General features: G+C 34.2%; 1 protein-coding gene across 1 annotated transcript in view; it reads left to right on the forward strand.

The window, feature by feature from the left end:
* LOC150088630 (ral GTPase-activating protein subunit beta) overlaps positions 1–22,176 on the forward strand; it is a 522,786-nt gene that overhangs the window by 185,149 nt on the left and 315,461 nt on the right. The window contains exon 13 of the mRNA XM_090369596.1: positions 10,973–11,089. Within this exon, the coding sequence (XP_090225722.1) occupies positions 10,973–11,089 (117 nt within the window). The remainder of the gene's footprint in view (positions 1–10,972; positions 11,090–22,176) is intronic.

The raw sequence follows: 22,176 nt of genomic DNA on the forward strand, positions 1-22,176 counted from the left end.
CATTTACCACAAAATATAGACATGAGCATGTTACCACATATCGATGCCTACTTTAAAATAATTTTTGTCCTACCTGAAAGAATGGGCAGTGGATGAGAGATGGTTTCAGATTATAGACACACTTTTGTACATAGAAGGTAAGGAGATTATCCTGTCTGGTAATCTTGGCTATTAGTGATTCTTTTTTTTTTTTTTTTTTTTTGATTTGGTAGTTGTTGGCGCATTGGCTTCTGTGGCCATATTGCACCTCCCAAGGTTTTTGCAGTACTTTGATCCAAGCCCGAGGCGGGAATCGAACCCGCGACCTTTGGGTTGCCGGGCAGGTACTTTACCCACTCGGCTAGCCTGGTCGGCTTTAGTGATTCTCTGTAGCAGACTATTACCAGAATGACCTATTGTAATTAAATGAAGAGCCTACTAATACTGGCTGTCTAGGATTTTGAGAACCTTTGAAAGAGTGCAGAAGCCCTGACTTAGCTTAGGTTAGGCAGTGAGCAGCTTGTGGGCCAGGTTTTGTCTGCAAAAATTCCTGATCTAGTGAATAAGAAAGAGCGAGTGAGTGAGCCCCTTTGTTAGTACACAAAAATAAGAAGGAACAGGAAGGGAGTGAGGACTGAGAGTTGCCACATTCTGTACATATATAAAAAAAAATTTAAATGTACAGAAGTATATTGATAAATCACAATTTTAATATTTTCCTATTTGCTGACAAATTATAGTATCCTAATGAGGGAATTTAATGACAGCTTCTACGAAGGAGTTCAGGTAGAAGAAAGAAGCTTGAATATCCTTCTAGTTTTCTTTGATAGAGTTGATTGACCCTCATGGTTGCCCTGGCATAGAAATTAACAGTTTTTCCTTATTGGAGTGCTACAAGCTTCTGGTCAAAGAATATTTCTTCGAGTAGATATGCTTTCCCCTCATTCGTTTGTTGCTAGTTACATGGCCAGGTTTACCAAGGCACAATTGGTATGGTTGCCCTTGGGTACTAAGGTCACAGGGGTTCTGGGATCAATAGGATTACTGTTGATTTGTGGAGAGCACAGCCATATTGTGCCAGGATCCCAGCTACCTAAATCTGGCATTAAATAGGTGCCACAATGAAGAGTAAAAAAAAATAACAGAAATAAGCTATAATAATAGAGTACCCGTGAAATGTAAACTAATATCACTAGTTTAATATGAAATATGTAAAAACAGTGGTTCTGATATGTCAGTTTACTGCAAAATTTAGCCATCTGTCCTCACACGCATACATCAGTTTCACCTTTTCACACATTTATAGCAATATAGTAATTCTTACCCACATTTTAATAGTTGGTTTCATTACTTTACTTGATATAGTGAAGGGGCATCATAGACATATACATAAATCAACCTCTCCTGAATTTCCTTGTAAGATTTTTTCACAACTGCCGCTACCACAAGAAATTCCAACACATTTGTTTGAATTTCTTTAATGCCCTAGTATGTCACACATTTTACTGATGGCTGAGGTATGGGCCTCTTGAAAAATTTGATGTAGGCATAAGGATTCTCTGTTGCCAAATTACAATGGTTGTGGGTATTCACTTTTTGTATTTTATAAAAAAATGGTTAACATTTGTCCGAAACACTTTGAAAAACTAGTTCTCATCCTTCTCATTGTTTGCAGAGTTCTACCTCGTGAAATGTCTCCTTCAGTAAATCTTATAGTAGCAATTGCTGGACATGATGGGTTTTTATGAGGGTAGTAGTGTAATGTATTCCTTACTGCTTGGTACACTGTCATATTTGGACTGCCTTATTAATGCAAAACTGCACAAAGATTGGCTGTTAAATCTGTTGTTTAAAGCGGCTAATTTCCCAATGTGCTCTTCATAACAGACATGGAATTGCTTTCAGGCATTTTGTTTCCTTGAACCTCTTAACTAGTTAAAAACTAATCCAGGTGGTAATACTGGTCCAGTTTCACTTCATGTCTTTCTGAAAAAAAAAACTTCTGTAATGAAATTTTATTCAGAATTCTCCATTTTACAGTAATACTTGTAGAGCAGTGTTTCTCAAACTTACAGTAATTGTGTACCCCTTTTGAGAGTTTAGTCTTACCTTCATACCCCTTCTCAGGCAAAGATAATTTAGGGTAGTTTTAATAATATACTATTTTATCTCAACTAGAATAAATACAGTACAAGATATAGCATTCATTTATTAATATATAATAAAAGTTATATATACTATATATGGAAATAATAATTTAAAAAAATTAAGTAATAATAAAAATCTATGTCTATAGGAGAATATATATCTATGTTCTCCTATCAGATTTATTGATAGGAGAACATAGATATATATGGCTTATTTGTACCAGTCTGAAATTAAAGTACTCATGTTAGCTAATGAAGAAAGCACATTTTTAATACTTACTATTTTGGTACTGAAATTGAAATTGGTATTAAAATGGATAAATTTAAATGAAGTTTAAATTGTTACATACCAAGCACTTTTTTTTAATGTAGTAGTAGTAGTAGTGGCATGTGATGCAAGAAAGCAAGTGTATGAGCTTATGCAGCATCAGCCCAAAAAAAAAAAAAAATCACACCATTCCCTCCAAATGCCTGTCCAGTTCCTCCTTAAATTTATTCAATCTATCAACTTCCACAACGACAGATGGAAGTTTGTTCTAGCAGTTAACCACCCATCTGTCGTTGTGGAAGTTGATAGGTTGAATAAATTTAAGTTGTTTTGCACAACAACTTACAACCTTCATTGAGTAATAAAGGATTAATCAAAATTTAACAAATCATGCTTTTTTGAAAAGACTACTTCACTGGCATTCTAAAATTAACCCAGTTACTGTTCATATGTACAACACAGTAGAGTTCATTTGCAGAAAGGGGAGACAAAAGCAGTAAACAAACGGCATAATTATCAAGTGATTACTTCCCACTAATGTCTGGTAAAAAGTTCTGATAAAGAACACACACACACACACAAAATTAGATAAAAGGAAAAAGAAAACAAAAAATCACACATTATATAGTGCTACCATCTTTCATGATTCAATAAAATGAAATTGGCATTCTAATAAGAGAAGAGGTTTACAAACTGCAATATATAAAGAATTTGGGTTTTCAAATTTTGATTCATTTTGATTCAATTAACCAGTGATTCCTATGAGCAGAACCCACTGCACTAAATTTTATTGAATTGTTTTCTGCAGCTAAAAAAACTATGATAAAGTAAAATAAAAAAATTCTGCCTTGTACTCTTTAAAACCCTTTTGCATACCTCTGGGGTACATGTATCACACTTTGGGAAACACTATTGTAGAGTATTATTATAAAATGTTCTCTCTTTTTTCCAATAGCTCTTCTTTAATCTGTTTTTAATTTTTTTTTTGTCAGACTTTTGAAAACCCTATATAATTTTACAGTGACAAATAGGGATATATTCTTGAAAATTGCATTCTAATCTAAAAATTATGAAATGAATTTAAAACTTTTATTAGTTTAATATAATGTGGCCTGTGATTTTTTTTCCAGTTTTTAGCCAAGTTTGTTTGTTTTTTTAATATATAGATATTATTATTAATTTTGTCAATTTGTGGCTCTGTTCACGTTTAGCTTAAATACAGTGACCACGTTCTAGTATATGTTCACAACATAAGGTGAAGAAATATATCTGGTCTTCGTACATTTGGTTCTAGACATATTATGTGCTGACCATATATCATGTGTTTTGACACATGTTTTTGCCATAAAGACCTAAATTTTAATATTTTAATTTTACTGCTTTTTTTTCTTCAGTAAGTAGCATTGACCTGGATCCTCTAACTGAAGAAGCCTGAAATTGTAAAGAAAAACTTTTTAAAACATTTTGGTAGCATTCCAAAATTGTAACAGGAAAAGTTTCTTTTTCTTGAATTCAGCTTGGAGTATACTTCCAATATTTCATCTTTTCTTAATGGATTGCAATACTATTCTATGTATTTTTAATATATTTAATATGAAATTTAAATATTTGAAAAATACTGTGCTTTTAAAACTTTTTTATTTAAAAAACAAAACTTTTATTAATTTTATCAAAAATTAAAAAAATATATATGTATAAATTTTGAACACGAGACTGTTAGTTTATCCAATTATCAAGTTTAAAAAAATTTTAGCATGCAACTTTTCAAACCCACACATGCACTCATATTTCTACTTGTTATGTACATAAATGAAAAAAAAAAATATATATATATATATTGTTTTTCATTTTTAAATTTCTTTCAGATTTGGTGTGTATGTGTGAAGTTCAAAATTTGAAAATTACATGTTTTTCCCTATTGATTGAGAAGTGAATATCTTGTATTATGTTTATTTATGGAAAAACAATAACAAATCCTTCAAAAACACTAATATTAGATTGTACCTTTTTTTTTTATAGAACTAGTGGGAGAGTACTAACCAGTAACCTTGAACTAGAAATAACACAAAATTCAAAACTTCCTTGGGCGTTTAGGATAGTGACCCAGCATCTTACATGTTCTTTCTCTCTCTACAATCCATTAAAAAAAAAAAAAAAACCCACTTCAAATGCCACCCAAAGTAAAAGTATGTCTTTATTTAGGAAGATAATAAAAATTTCATATTTTAGCCTTCACCAAACAGCTGATATTGAACCATTATGTTCAAAAGGAACCACTGCCAGGGTTAATGACTAAAGTAGAGTTTGTTACTGGTTATTGGGCTGTGTGTGCTGTTCTGTGTATTGCAAATTGTTTGTTTTGAAAAAGAAAGTTAGGTATTGTTTAAATATATGAAGGTTTTTTTTGTAAAGAGAATTTGAGAAAAGAATACTTTACTTTGAATTAGGTGAGTAATGTAACTACACTATGGTAATTGATACATGGAAGTAGGTATGGTGTGCTGAGTCAGCTTCTACCAGCTCATGGAACCATAAAGTTTTGCATTAGCCAGTATGACATAATTGAATAGAAATAAAATAAAATAAAATAAAATAAGCGAAGCAAAAAACTTTAAAATATATTTTATGACATTAGCATTAGTTGAGGAATATGATGCAAGAAAGCAAGCTTATGCAGTATCAGTAAAAAAAAAAAAAAAAAACCTCCAATTTCACCCATCTATTCAGTCCAAATGCCTGTCCAGCACAGCCTTAAATTTATTTAAGCTATCAACTTCCACAACAAGAGATGGAAGTCTGTTCTAGCAATCAACTACCTGCTGGCTAAAGGCAAATTTCTGCACATTTGTTCTACAACTGTCTTTTCTCAATTTGAATCTATGCCCCTCAAGTTCTTAATCTGAGCAAGAGGAAGAATTCCATCAGCATTTGAGCTTGCTCAACCCGTTCAAGGCCATATATATGCTTCAATCAGATCACCTTGCAAGTGCTTAGTCTCTAGGCACTGCTATTACCAACATATAGGCTTACGTTCTGCAAACTGAAGCACTCTTTGTTCCCCTCAACAACCTTGTTGCCCTCCTTTGTACTTGTTCTAACTTCTCTATGTCATTCCTAAAATGAGCCCTCCAGACCACAGTACTCAAGGTGTGGCCTGGCCTGGCTTGACCATTACCTTGTACAACGGGATAATCACATCCTTGTCCCTGCTAGAAAAATTCCTATCATTGACAAGCCTCCATGATCTGCTCTGGCAGCCCATCTGCACAGCTCAACGATCTTCATATCTGACTGCACAATTACTCCCAGGTATTTTTCACTCTCTACTTCCCTGAGTTTTGATTGATTGATTTGATAGTTGTTGGCGCATCGGCTTCTGTGGCCATATTGCACCTCCCAAGGTTTTTGCAGTACTTTGATCCAAGCCCGAGGCGGGAATCGAACCCGCGACCTTTGGGTTGCCGGGCAGGTACTTTACCCACTCGGCTAGCCCGGTCGGCTACTTCCCTGAGTGTAGTACCACACAGTTAGTATGTTTCTCTTGGGTTACTGCTACTACCCATATGCAGTACTTTGCATTTGCCAATGTTAAACTTGAGTAGCCACTTCTTGGCCCGTTTACCCAACTTTCACCCAGGGGCTCACATCTGGTGAGTATACTGGTGAGACCCTGGGTATGCCAAGCGCAGCTTGGCATACCCAGGGTCTGGAGCTGGATATCATCATTCTTCTCTTTCTTAGTGATTCCTTTCTACTTCTCTCTCTCTCTTGGTAACTCGGGAATTTTTTTTGGCTGGTGCAGCATAAGCCTCAGGCTTCCTTGCACCATATGGCTAATAATAATAATAATAATAACTTATATAGATCCAGTTGCAGTAGCATACTGTCTTTGCTGTTGTTACCAACCCTGCCAACCTTTGTATCATCTGCAAACTTGGGCATTAAGCCTGATATACCTTCATCTATATCATTGATGAATATACAAAACAACAATGGGCCCAGTATCGAACCCTGAGGAAGTCCACTAATAACATTTGTCCATAAAGAGTAATGTCCATTGATTACCACTCTGTCATCTCACACTCAACCATCCTTTTATCCATTGTAGCAACTTGCTCTTAATGCCATACTGCTCAAATTTGTACAGCAGTCTTCCAAGTGCAATAGTATCAAAAACTTTCCTGAAATCCAAGTATATGATATCAAAATTATTTTTTGCATCTAGTTCCTTTGTAACCACATCATAGTATCCAATCAAATTGGTCAGACAAGACCTCCCTTTAACAAACCCATGCTAGTTTTAACTTGTTAGTTTAACTTGTGTACCCATGGTACACAAGTTAAACTAACAGGTCTATAGTTACTTCTGTTGCCTTTTGATGAAATCCCCTTTGGGAACCATTTGCACACCTCCAGTCCATGGGGACCTTCCCTGAGTCCAAGGAAGCTCTCATAATTATGGCTAAGGGTTTTGTGTACTTCCTTTTTACTGCCTCCTTTAATATAACTGGATAGATCTCTTTGGCTCCAGGTGCCTTTCTTATATTTAACTTCAACAATTTCTCCTCCACTTTGCTTTCAGTTATTACAAAATCACTTAGCTCCCTCTTAGAGTTTGATGAACTTCTGGCATTCCCCTCCTCATGTGTGAATGTAGATGCAGAATACTCATTCAGTTTATCAGCTACCTGAGCATCATCATCAATAGTCAAACTATCTATGATAAGTAGGCCAATCTGATTCATCCCTTTCCTTCTAGAGTTTACATACGTAAAGAACTCTTTGCCTAAGATTTCTAGTGATCTGCCTTTGCCTGCCTAACCTCCTTTGTGACTTGATTACAGACTAACTTATATTTTCCATAGGCTTCTGTGTCGCCTGATAATTTATATGTATCCCATGCATTTTTATTTCATCATTCCCTCATTAATTCATCTGACTTCCATTTAGGCCTAAATCTTGAACAGTATTTCTTAGTTGGTATGACAAGCCTAGTAGCCTCCAAGATTGTCCCTGAGGGCTTCTCATTTATTATTCACCATTGGTAACATCATCTTATTGGTTGATCGCACTGTATAGAATTTAAATGCTGTCTGAGACCACTTTAGTCACCTTTACAAAAGCAAAAGCCCTTCCCTTTACCCTTGATAGTAGTTACATCTTTAAATAAATCCCACATTGGTACACTATAATCACTGTCGCCCAGTGGTTCCTTTATCTTCAAATTCTTAATGCATGAATAATCAATGCTGATAATCATATCAAGGGTATTATTCCCTCTGGTTGCCTCATAAACTTGTTGCTGTAGAAAACAGTCATCCAATAAATCCACAAAATTCTTGCTAGTTGCTAGTGGCCAACCCACAAGTTCCAGTCAATATCTGGAAAGTTAAAATCCCCCATTATAAGACATTCTGATTTACGGCCCCACCTATTTCTCTGCACAATTGCTCATTATACTAATCAGATTCATTAGACCTATAACACACACACACACACACACACACACCTACTCTCATTTTCCAATGCTTATGTCACACCACACTGACTCAACATTGCATTGTCCACCAATGTGTCAATTGGATGTACTTCCTTAGATTTTATGTATTTCTTGACTAACAGCATAACCCCCCCTTCCTGTCCTCTCTATCCCTTCTGTACATACTGTACTCCCCAAATTCCAATTCTGCACTGCTTATATCTGTGACACCATATCCCTGATATTCCAACAATATCCACATTTGATGTCTTGACCATCACTTCAAACTCATCAAATTTATAAACTATGCTTCTAGCATTGGTGTACATGCAAGTATACATATACATGCACCTGTTTCTACTCTTAGTTACCCTAACACAGCCCATGTATTTACTTGTTCCACTATGACTCCCAGCAGTCCTGGAAATCCCAAGCGCCTTGCTTTCCAGGCTGCTGCTCGTTCTAATAGAAGCAGTGCATGAATTGCTTTCACTTCTGCCAGCGGCCACTGTTAATCTTTTAGTCTGTGACCCCCCCCCCCCAAGCTAGCATTTTCTGACCTACCTACCTAACACTGTCTCGATAGCATCAGTAAATATTCTTGCACTCTTTCTATTTAAGTGTACCCCATCCCTGTAGAAGCAGTCTCTCCTGTTAACAAACAAGACCATGCTGAGAAAAATTCTACCCTGTGACCCTTGCACAATCTCTCCAAGGCTGAAATGATTGACAGGGCTCTCATCATATACTCCCTCCAATTGTGTCTGGACAGAATTGCAGACACTTTCAAATTCAATCCGAACTTGTGACTTTTTTTTCAACATTGTCCTGTACTTGTTAGTTAAATCTGCAGATTTCTTACTCTTAATGTCATTAGTACACCAACGTGTACAACAATATCATCTTTTTGCCCTTAAAAGATATCTACTCTACAACATCAACCTTTTCCCCCTCCCAGACATACCCTGGTCCTGTTCCACCTATCCTTTTTGCATAATGTATGCAAAACACCTATCCTTTTTGCAGTAAAGTCACCAACAAAAACTAGCTCCTGTAGGACCAGCACATTCTGCCTTGGAGATCGCCACTGTATTGCCTGATGCACAAGATTGAGCTGTGTTGTTGAGTTGGACATCTGAGAGCTTGATGGGCTGTCATATTAATTTCTTCAAGGGCATCTACCCTACACCTGAAACAATCATAGATGTCCATCAGAATGCTGAGAGTTGTTGCCTAATTTCTTGACACTGTAGGCACCTAGAGTGTCATAATGAACATATGTACCTAGGCCCTAGAGTGTCATAATGAACATATGCACCTAGGCATCTAGAGTGTCATAATGAACATATGCACCTAGGCACCTAGAGTGACATAATGAACATAGGCACCTAGAGTGTTATAATGAACATATGCACCTAGAATGTCATAATGAATGAACATATCGTGATGAAATGTAATTTACCCACTGCAGCACATGACATGCATCAGTTAATAATCATTAATTTGTGATTAATGATTATTAACTGGTAATGCTGGTAATGCTTTTCAGACAGTACTGAAACACTTTAAGCACATTCCAGCTAAAGCTGGACTTCTATTAAAAGTTTTCCATTTCTAGATTTCATAGTTGGCAGGAATGTGTAAGCAATTTAGTGAGAGAACATTTCTGACATTTTAGGTCTTTTACCTATTTTAATATGCATATTTATATATATTTTTTTCAACTTTTTGTTATAAATATAATGTACAGTTAAATATTACAAATTAATCAAATAAGTTAATAAAATGAACAAATTTGCATCCCAAAAATTCAGCTTATCTGCATGAGAAAAAATTTTCAGTTAATATCATGATTTAACTCAAACATTTAATTAAAAAAAAAAAAAAAAAGCAGTGTACCATTTCAATGCAGGTATTGAAGCAGTTGAAACAAATAACACTACATTGTGTTCTATTTTTCTCTCATGACTGTTTAGGGAATGCTACTGGCCTCCTGGGGAAAGCAATTACTAATTAGTAATTGCAATTAGTAATTAGAAATTACTACACTTATTAAACAGTTCACCTGTAGTAACTAGTATCGTATTTAATCAAAAATGGAAGTTTACCTTCCAAACGCTGCTTGGCTGCTCATTTAAATTCAGTGCATTCATTCATTCACCACTCAACACAAATGAGGTTATCTGTTACCTGATGAGTGACCCAAATTGGTAACAACAGTGCCTTTGAGTTTTTAATGAATAACAGTTTTGCCTACTGGGTGATGTTATTCAATTAAAACTAGTATTTTAATTTTAGGTTGGCTTGTGGATAAATATAATTATTTCTGAAGAGCCTAAGCCCAAGCTCTGTTGCTGTCACCAGGACAGTAGTGTTCCCTGGCAGTCACAACAAAAACACAGTGCAGTGTAGCATTATTTGCTCAAATTAACTCAGACTTATTTTACAAAACACTACACACAAGAAGAAGAGTATATAAAGTAATGTGGAGTAATATTTAAGGGTATTTAGCTGTCTGGCTATCTCTTCATCCTTATAAATTTCATTTTCAGTTTTTACCAAAACTACACATGTATACTTCAGATACACTAAAAATGAGAGAAAAATAGGGTGTGAGGGGGAGGGGGATTATACTTACATAGCAAAGCTTCTATCAGAACCCTGTATTCTGATGTTTTAAATAGTGGTCTTCCTTTGAGATTTTTTCATTGGTTTATGTTAAATTTAATAACTGTGATTGCCTCTAAATACAAAAATTCATTTGTACATATTTTATTTAAAAAAAAAAAAAAAAAGTAAGATTAATTATTTACGTTGAATCACATTCTCAGCTACACCCCTCAGAGATATAGTATTTAAAAATCACTGTAGTAATAAAAGTGTGATACTTATTTTTTTTATACTTTCTCATATTTAAATCGGTATTTGTCAATGTTATTGAAAAACATTATGTTGAAAAAGTGATGTCTTTAAGTGACGTGTCAGTAAATTTCAGTGAGGTTAGTCTTATCATTAAATGAACTGTCATTAAGTAGAAATTCTCTCTCTCTCTGTGTTGACAGTCTTATGTATCTTATCTTATCTTATTATTTTTTTAAGGTGGTTTATTGCTCTGTATACAAGATGCTGCAGCTAGTGAAGAAGTAGAGCAAATAACTCAGCCATCTGGTAATGAAAGTGTTTCTACTGAACCTGTTACTAGTTTACTTTGCTCAGGTAAGAATTATACCTGGAAATATTTCTTAACAAATGGATTTTTGATATTCATTTTTTTTTTACAAAAAAATATAAATAGGGAAACTATATTTTTATATAAAATTCTGAAATTGCCACTTCACAAGAAAAATTCTTTCCAAGGTGATATAATCATTATTGAGCATCTTTTTACAATTTTAAGAAATTGCTTATTTCTCATTTGATTGTCTAAATTAGAAAACTGTGCACTAATATTGGTATGGTGTCCAAGCAGCTTTTGTGTTACGTTATTGATTTTTGGTCACAGCAAATTTTACTTCATTGTGACTTCAGTAATAATGTTGTTACTATTAGTGATATTGTTACTTCAGTAGTAATGTTTTTGGAATAAGAACAACAAATTAAGTATATTAACACACAGTTTATTAAGCCTAAATTTATTATACAAGTATATAAAAAAATAAGTAAAATGTATAAAAAATAAGTAAACATAGATAATAAGTAAAATAAGTAAAAAATTAGGTAAAAATAATTTCATAATAAAGTTTAAATTCTCATCTGACATGCTTTGCTGACTTCTTTTCTTACTGTTTGTGTCTGTTGCTGAATGACGTTTCCTAAGCAGCCACAAATCGACATATTTTGCTAGATCAAAGTGCATCAGTGGCGGGCCTACAATTTTAAGAAATAGTGACGAAGAAATTGTTTTTGTCATCAACAATAGGTGCCTCCATAGCCAGGTGGGAAGGAGCAGTAGTGTGTAGCACACGCTTCTTGATTAGACCGGGGTTCGAGCCCGTCATGACCAAATACGGAGGATGCGGGAAGGTCAGGGAATGACCAATGCATATCCCGGAACAATATGGCCTTAGTTGCTAATGCTCCTAAAAACCAAAAAATAACAATAACAATCGTCAACAAAGCTCTAGTTGGGCTGACAATCAGATTCATTTGTGAAAATCCTCGTTCACATTCGCTTCATGTAATTGGTATCGTACTCAGAGCGGTCATCAAATGCTTCAATTTTTCCGAAACTGTCTTTTCAATTTGATATTCCCGAAATCCACGAATTGTATCTCTTTCATTTAACTGAAACCTAATTTACAATTTTCTAACTTCATTCTCACCAAATGTCACTTGAGAGTTAACATCTTTACACCAATGTTTCCTATCAAGTACTCTGGCCGATGCTGCCAAATCAGCATTTTTACTGTCAAGCAGCCTGCTTTCTACTGATTGTTTCAAAGTTCTGCAGAAAGCTTCCAGATTGATTAAAATAATTTCTGTAATCTATCCCATGAAGTGAAACTCCTTGAAATCTTAGATTTTCGGCAGCTTTGGCAGCATTTCTGTAATACTTTCCCAGAACTGTTCTTCTTTCATGAAAAAGTTGTACAACAATTTCTTTTTATTTATTCACCCAGTACAGATCTATATCATGCTCCTGCAAGACCAAGCTTAAGTGTGATAATTCTTGAAGAGCATTACACATTAAACCTAAGTCTAATATAAAGTTTGTAGTCGTAATTTTCTTTTGTAATCCTTTATATGTGCATCTTTCTTTGGTCTCGCATTGAGTCATTCTTTGCTTCTTGAAAATTATCAACTAACACCTCATAGTTATTTCAAACAGCCGAAACAGACGGGAAACTCGATGCCACCCATCATATGCTTAAAATTCTGCCAGTTTTTAATAGTTCACTATCCACCAAGTGCACACCTTCAATTCTCTAGCATTTTTTGCCGATATAAAGTTTATCAATAAATGCTTTAAATCTGTTGATACCTGTAACAGATTTCACAGTATCAGCAGCTAATAGTTCTATTCGGTGATTAACACAATACCACACTATTAAAGAAGGGAATTTTTCTTTCATTAGTTTTGTAACACCACTTTTACTACCCATCATAACATCTGCACCATCACATACGACACAAACTAAGTGAGTTTTTAAATAGTTTTGCACCATATCTTATGACTGAAGTCAATCGAGCAGAGAATCAAATATCCCTTTTGCAAATCGATTGAGTTCGATTAAGTCCAAAAACAAATTTACGAGAGGTCTCATTCCACTGTCAAATATACAAGTTTGAACGTAAATGATTAAAGTGGATTTCTTACTAACCGTAGTCGATTCATCAATTATCAATGAAATTTTACTGTTTAACAACGATTTCATAAGCCAATTTTTTTTTAATTTCACCGCTAAGATGTTAATGCAAGTGTTAGTTGAATGAAGAATATCACCCATGTCAATCCCATTTAATTCTTGTAGGTCAGTCTGTAGGTCTTGTAGGTCACCTGCTATTAATTTTTCATGAAATAAACTCTTTAAACAGATTTTCAAGGGGCTGTTTCTCATCTTCTGCAAGCAGTTTTACGGCAGCTTTATGGCCTGCTGTTTCCTTGTTATTGAAAATTTTCTTTCTTAAAGACAGTAGCTGTTGCTGTCTACTTTCACAAAAATAGATAACTTCATTGTTTGCCCATTCCTTAGAAATCTTCATGCCCATCTTCTTTTCCACTCCAAAAGTTCCAATTTGTTTACTTAATGCACACCCAATTGTCTTATTTTGATAATTTTGCCAATTATACTTTGCACAGAAGTAATTTTTTTGATCAACAGTCCAGCAACTTGACCAGTCATTTATGTCAGTCATCTCTTGCTGTTGGATGCAGAGACCATCAGGAACAAAAACAATCTTTGACACAATCTCTAGTTAAGTCATCACTCACATTCTCACTTTTTTTTAATTTTTTTACTGTGGAAGGTGAAAAGAAACTAGTAATTCTTTTCATTTTTTACTTTATGGTTCAAGACATTTTAATACTAATTCACTCACAATCTTGTTACCACACAGACAGTTAAATAAAACTGTTGTGTCTAAATTGAAAATGTGCAAATACAAAGTTATTAATGTTGAACAAACTTTTAAATTGTAGAAAAAGTCTCAGAAAAACTAGTGTGGAACAATACGAGCCCTTAAGAAATGGTATTTCTTGACTTTTCCCCCTTTAGAAATATCATTTCTTATTTCTAAAGGGAGAAAAGTCAAGAGAAAGGTTACCAAAATGAGTGTTACTTAGATGAATAGAACACCTGTGAAAGTGGGATAGACCCTAATAAAATAAATCTACAGTCAGACCTCTATATAATGAAATTGATTGTTTGCTTGCAAAATTTCGTTATAAAGAAATATGATCTTTTCAACGATGAAAAATACTGTAACTCAACGTTCAGAAATATAGTAAATGATAGGAAATAAATCAGAAATAAGTGAGAATAAATAAATTTTTTAACATTTAAAAACAATTTATTAATATAAGATTTTTTTTCATCCCTGCATGATGCACACAATATCAGTACAGTTAAGAATTATTTTGCAAAATATTTGGTTATTTTTTGTTGTAATATATTGATGTACAGTAAATCTGTACATCAATATATTACAACAAAAGTATATCAATATATTACAACAAAAGTACATCAACATATTACATTTCGTTATCTATTGTAGTAATCTAGTGTTGTACACTAGATTTACTGTACATCAATCATTAAAAAAAAATTTGCATTTGTTTTAACATATCTTTTATTTTCAGGAACATTTTCTTCACCCTGAAAGCCACAGCAAAGTTTCAAAAGCTATCAATATTTCATGTTTAGGAGGTTTAATACCTCCTAAACATGAAATATTGATATCATCATTTCATCATTTCCTTCTCTTGTCATCGATATTGTCACTAGTTCTTAAATTTGAATTTTTTTCTTTGAACTAGTTCTTAAATTTGAATTTTTTTCTTTGAAACTGTCCAAAATGTCAGAATTATTCGGGTACTGTAACTGTGTAAACAGAGATGGGGAAAATTTATGGAAAAATGTGGATAACTCACTTCCACGAAACAACAGATGATTATTTGTTGGGATAAAAGAAAATCACTCTCCAATTCTTGAACAGGGTGCTTGCATTAGAAGGTTGAACACAGCCCATTGCCCACATCGGGAATAGCGCTTGATCTACACACTGTTGACCAGTGCAACTTCTTGATATGTGGGATAGGTGGTCAGATAGGTTTTACGAGTACCACTAAGTTGTAGAATGGTAATCCCTTTAGCGCTCTTAATTCGTGGTTAGCAGCAGCAGCACTAATTGCCTGAAGACTCTGACCTTCAGGCAATTTCAGCAATTAGTGCGAACAGTGCATACCGAGTTAAGTCTCTGCTAATCCATTCATTATATGAAAATTTTCTTCACTCAATGGAAAAACTATTTTAAATGCAATTTCCAAGGGGAATTCAAAAAAGAGGTCCGAGTGAGTAATTTAAAATTCTAAAAATGCTTATAAAGTTTTATATAGAAAATATCTTAACAATAGACAGTAAAAAATGCAAATTTAGTTAAATAACTTTAAGCTTATTTCAGTATTAGGTAAACATGTGAATAAAATTTACTGAATATTACAAATTTTGAAATGTAAAAGGTAAAGGTAAAGTGCAGCCATTATCAACCCACTGCAGGATGGAAGCATCCTCAACAATTCATTCTGAGGGAAATGGACCATAATCTGCCACGCTGGTCCAGTGCGGGTTGGCAGATCGACCGTATTCAGCAGTCAGGGGCTTGAACCCCGGTCTACTCAAAGAGTGTGTGCTACTGCACTCCCGCTCCTGACCACTCGGCTACGGATGTACTGCATCCAAATATCACACGTCACTGTCAATAACGGTGCCGGTATGCTGTACCATTGTGTACCGTCCCAAAAAAAGCACTGTTGTTAAGCCCTTTCATTTTACTTTGAAAGTAGCTCTCAAAATAATTTGTTGTACTGAATTTTTGTCAGAACTGTTTCACTGAAATTACAAAATACACTCAATATGAAAAGTAATCCGCGATATGGTATTAATATTGTTATAGTTAAGGTCACCATATGTTCCAATTTTCATTGTTTTTCCTGGTGCCTGAAAGTTTCTCTCTCTCTCTCTCTGGGGTGCAAAACTTCCTGTATACCATTGACAAAATGTGATGAACTGTGCTATCAGCCTGTCCACGCTGCTCAGAGAACTTCATGGTGAGCTGTACAACTACCTTAGGTCTTTTTCATTCTTTTTTTTACTTTGGATGTTGTATTATCCAAATGGTAGGTTATTCTGGGATTACAACTATCCATATGCCAAATCTTGCATTTATCAAATTGTCACCTTGAAAAAAATTAGGCAGCCCCTCTACCTAATTTTTTTAAGTTTTGCTGCAGCTAGAAATATTCTTCAGTAGTATGCCCTGATTCCTGTCATTAACCACCCTGTCAACCTAAGCATTATCCACAGACTTGGACATTAAGCTTGGTATGTCTTCATCAGTATCGTTAATAAATAATAAAAACAGTAAGAAGCCTTGCACTGAACCCCAAGGGAGGACTCTACTAATAACATTAATCCAAGATGAGCAGTTCCCATTAATAACCACTATCTGTCTTCTGCAATTTAGCCATCCCTTTATCCACAACAGAAATAACCCTTACAACTACACTACTCCAATTTATACAGTAGTGTTTCATGTGGAATAATGCCAAAGCTTTACTGAAATCCAAGTATATATGATGCCAAAAGTATTATTTGCATCCAATTTATTTATAATTGTATCATCGTAGCTAATCAATTGATCAGACAGATCTCTCCTTAACAAATCCATACTTAGATTACCATATAGCTGTATTCCTGTCAAGGAGACAGGAATACAGCTATATAGTAATCTAACTACTTCAACTACTCACTGTTATTTTTGAACAGTAATTGCTATAATTACTTATTCTTTGATCCCCCACCCTTGTGAGTAGGAGAGACATTTGTGTATCAATGTAGGGCCTCTGCTGAATCCAAGGATGCTCTTGTAATTATGGCCAAATGATTGCTTACTTTTTTTTGCTGCTTATTTTAATGCAATTGGATAGATTCCATCAGACCCAGGTGCATTACAGGAACTCCCCTGTCTAATACTATCAGATATGTATGAAAAATATATGAGAAATTTGTGAATCTGTCATTTTCTGTTTCAGTCAAAGAAAAAAAATTGTTTATGTGTTAATTTTTTTCCATTTATTTTTTTTTAATATATATTGGATAAAATTTGCAGTCAAGACAAACAAAGAAGCAGAAATATATAATAGTAAATAGGAAGTTTTTTGAGAGGTTTTTCTGTATAAAATTTATTGGAATTCTTATGCTGATAGAGGTATATAAATCAAGTTAGGCAATAAGCAGTGCATTATATTTCAAGCGTGTTTGATTTCTTAAATTAATTGATTTTTTTATTCTTAATGTTGTTAATAAAAGTGAAAAGCAAATAACTAATTTTCTTTTGACCAATTAATTATTAAATATAAATTGTTAATTAATTTTTAATTAACATCATGTAACTAATAATGGTAATTAATATTGTTATGTGTAACTAATAATATATTATAGTAATTGTTTTCACTTCACTACCTCACAGGTTATGTTTTTACCTCACAACCTACTATTCAGTGTTTTATAATACATTATAAAAATCACAACATGTGAAATGTAACATGTATTTCATGCTCTGGAATGTAATAAGTCAAACAAATAATTAAATAATTTAATAACAATTTAAATATTGTATATTTCATGTTTCTGCTGTGGATAATGTGATAAGAAAGTAGTTATAATTCATGATGTACATTTCTTAAATTAATTGATTTTTTTTTTTTTTTATTTAGTAAACTGATAGCAGAATAATGAACTTCTCAACTGATAGCAACTTATGTGCGAACCAAAACCATTTTGGTTCTGTGTCTGCATATATTGTTCATTCATTTATTCAATCACTGCACAGCAACAAACATAATATCCAATGCTACATCTGTAGTATATGGTATGTGGATAGTTTATGTGGTGTATATTAAAAAAAAAAAAAAAAATTTTTTTTGTATGGCTTGACAGAGCTTTCTAAAAAAGCTAACTATAAAATTTAATGAAAATCGATCCAGTGTTTCAGCTACAATATATGATATACGGATAAACTATGTAAAAAAAAAATAATAATAAATAATTGTTGGATTTCTATTTGTTTAATTTAATGAAATTTGGGCTGGATAAACAAATCTTTCTAAAAGACCCAAATATAAAATTTCAGGAAATCCATCCACTGGAAGTAGAGTTATTAGCTGCAAGGAGGTAGACAGACAAGACAGATGCACAGATGTAGTAAAGGCAGTAGAGGAGTAGACACTTAATACATATATCTATAAATGTGCCTAAAAATGATATAAATCTTATAGAACCAGTGCATGGAAGACATATTTGGAAAAATAATGAGTAGAATGTTTTTTTTAGTATATTGATAATCCTACAATTTGATGATGATGATGATGCCACTTTTCATTGCCAGCATCCTTCCCAAGACAAGTTGGCACCAATAAGGAGCAATTACTTTAAATGTGCTCTTAGTCTAGGAATGTGTATGACTTTACATGAGCAAATGGTTATTACTCATTTACATGAGTAACTGTTTAAGTAACCATCTAATTGAGTAACCAGTAAATGGTTAAAAATGGTTAATCAGAGATAGTTGTATATTTCAAAGGTACATTCCATCAAAACGAAATATATGGAATAAAAATATGGATAGTTAATATTACTAGTATTTCATATACTAAGAAAGTAGCGATATTTACTGGTAAAGGAGTTGGTGAAGAAAGAAAAATGAAAAAGAAGGAAGGTAAAAAAGTTGTCACTTGCTTTGTTACAGAAATTGATAATAAATACCCATAAAGGATACCTATGATAATGTTTTAATTAGTTTAGATTTAATGAAGATATATACTTTCTAAAAACTTGATGATTATTTTGGGTTCTATATACAGAAATAAGCCATGGTTACCACCATATTTTATGGCTCTGGAAACTGAAAAATCCCGTGTTTTGGATTCAAAAATGGTGTAATGGTGGTATCTGGTGAGTATGGGCTTAGCACATCTAGGGTCCTGAATATCATCATTTTTTCTCTTTCTTGGTGATTTCCTTCTACTTCTCACTCACTCACTCACTCACTCACTCACACACACACACACACACACACACACACACACACACACACACACACACACACACACACACGCCGACCGGGCTAGCCGAGTGGGTAAAGTACCTGCCCGGCAACCCAAAGGTCGCGGGTTCGATTCCCGCCTCGGGCTTGGATCAAAGTACTGCAAAAACCTTGGGAGGTGCAATATGGCCACAGAAGCCGATGCGCCAACAACTACCAAATCAAAAAAAAAAAAAAAAAAAACACACACACACACACTCTCTGAAAAATTTTTTTTTTTAGCTGGTGCGTAAGCCTTGCACTATATGGCTAGTAATAATAATAATAAAACTATGAAATCCAACTCTGACATTTTTAAGATGTCCTCTTTCTCATCTGATGACATAGCTGATTCTTCTAATATTAGAAAAACCTAATATTAGGATCAATAATATTGAGTTTAAGTCTTCTGAAAATTCTCTGCTACAGATTAGGATTAGCAGAGGCATATGATGCAAGAAAGCAAGCTTTTGCAGCATCAGCCAAAAAAAAAAAAAAAAAAAAAAACCTCCCATTTCATCCCTCCATTCGTTCCAAATCCTGTCCAGCTCAGCCTTAAATTTATTTAGGCTATCAACTTCCACAACAAAAGATGGAAGTCTGTTCCACCAATCAACACCTGCTGGCTAAAGGCAAATTTCATGTGGCATATTAACATGCAGTTAATGTATAAAATGCATTTCTCAAAACTACACATTAAACAGATGTATGTGAAATAAACATAAATTTCTCATATAAACTTAAGTAGCTTGCCTAGATATATTCCTGATGATTTGCAAATAATTTTTTTTTTTTTTAAAAGAAATATGAAACCATATGAAGGTTTCATGTTTTTACCATTTTCACCTTCATATGAAAATGCCCCTTTGATCCATAGGTTGGAATAGGGTATTTGGGGAACAGAATACAACTTGAATTTAAGGGCAAGAATCTACAATATCAGATAAATGATTAGGAGCATTGGCAAGCATTAATATTACTTTAAGAACAGAATATAAATAAATACAGTTATTATAATATCTGATAAATTGTCCTATTTGAAAAATACACCCAAAGAAATTTTACAACTTGCCTCCTCCTTTTCATCATTAAAGAGCCTTATAGAAAATTGCTATCATGAAGCATTCCTAATAACATCAATGCTTCTTTTAGTGCTGGGATCAGAATCCTCTGCCTCCATATGTTTTATACTACTTCATGTTTTCTCTTAAACTTTTTTAGGTTCAGGCTCTTTGGAAGAATGCTAGAGATTTTATCGTCACTGTCATCCCTTTCTTTATTTTGTGTTTGTGGTTGTAGCTTTATGATCTCTCTATGAGAAGACTTCACATCTCATTCTCTATGAGAAAGGCTGACATCTTCAATATTCACTTCCGAGTAAGGTGTTTTGCTATGTATAAAATTTTTACTGTGGCATTTTCTTGCATTTTTTGGAAATCTTTTTAGTTACAGACAAAGGAGAAACTGTGGGAAAGCCTTTTCCAGCAGCCTTCCATAGTGGATTGCTTGATAGCTTTCCAGTTTTCAGCAGTGTTTCTCACTGCTACAAGGATGGTATACCCTTTCCAAAACAGCATGAGAGTTGCTGCTTCCTTCCCCACACTAGTAGTAGAATTTGCCTAAGCCATGGTTTTTTTCAAATAATCCTGCTTGAAGGTGAAAATGCCCCTTTGATCCATAGGTTGGAATAGGGTATTTGGGGAAAGGAACACAACTTTCATTTTAGGGCAAGAATCTGCAATATTATATGAATGATTAGAAGCATTGGCAACGATTAACATTGCCTTACCATCAAATTTTTTTCACATATCTGGTAAAAAGTAGTGCAGAAACCAGTCCTAGTAAAGCATTGCAGTAAGCCATGCATTCTTATTTGATTTCAAAATCCCTGCAGTGAAGATTGAAACATCATTGAAGCCTATGGATTTTCACTATTGATACATTTTCACTATAGTCACCAGTTGTATTATTACATAGGTTAAGCAGTGTTTGGAAATCAGGAAATTTCTTCTCAATTGCAAAGTATGTATGTGAGGGAATCTTCTTTTTCAATACAAAAAAAATAAAAGATCTTCTTCCAGTATACAATATAGATGAAACAGAATCTCCTGTTTCATCTATGTTGAACATTTCATACCATCGTATCCTCCCCCAGCTCAGTAATTTCAGAAATCAAGTTGATGAAACTTTCAGCTGCTTCCAAATCATGCAATAACAGCTTTCCTGCATAATTTTACATTGTGTAGTCCTGCAGATCTTATGAGTTTTCAGATTTTCATAGATATCTTTTGCTTTGAAATTGAAGAGGTCTGTGGTACCGGGTTCCATAGACAAGTAAAGAAGGCACCTCCGTAGCCAGGTGGGAAGGAGAAGCAGTGCATAGCACCCGCTTCTTGATTAGACCGTGGTTCGAGCCCGTCGCCACCAAATACGGAAGATGCGGAAAGGTCAGGGAATGACCACCGCATTTCCCGGAGCAATATGGCCTTAGTTGCTAATGCTCCTAAAAACCAAATAACAAACAAGTAAAGAAATTAGTTATCCTGGTAAGAACAGTACCTAATTTTAATGATAAACAGTAACTAAGATTAAGTAACAGGAGTTTTCGAGATTTAACTATCTCTTTATCAGCTGTGTGAATAGATATTGAAATATAAAAATATGAAACTTTACAAATGGAAAGTGCAGAGCATGGTCATGTTGAGTAAAAATTGAGAGTGTGCATGAGAATGTGCGAATGCTGAAGCATCACAGTGCAGTTGTTGTAGATGCTGGGTGCATACATGGGCTGAGTGCCAGCATTTGTCATGCTGTAATGCTACAGACTGCATAATTGGGTGTAGTCGCACGCCTCTATTGCAGTTAAAAATGCTGTGACAACCAGATACGTGACTCAAACCCCAGTCATTGATGGTAGTGGCAGAATTGGTCATCCACCTCGGTATCACATCTGGGATTGAGGTCGTGTTGCATTGACTAGTAATGCTCTGCAACTGCAGTGT

The sequence above is a fragment of the Mastigoproctus giganteus genome, chromosome 3 (assembly GCF_048544385.1).
Source record: "Mastigoproctus giganteus isolate SK-2022 chromosome 3, ASM4854438v1, whole genome shotgun sequence".
NCBI lineage: Eukaryota > Metazoa > Arthropoda > Arachnida > Uropygi > Thelyphonidae > Mastigoproctus > Mastigoproctus giganteus.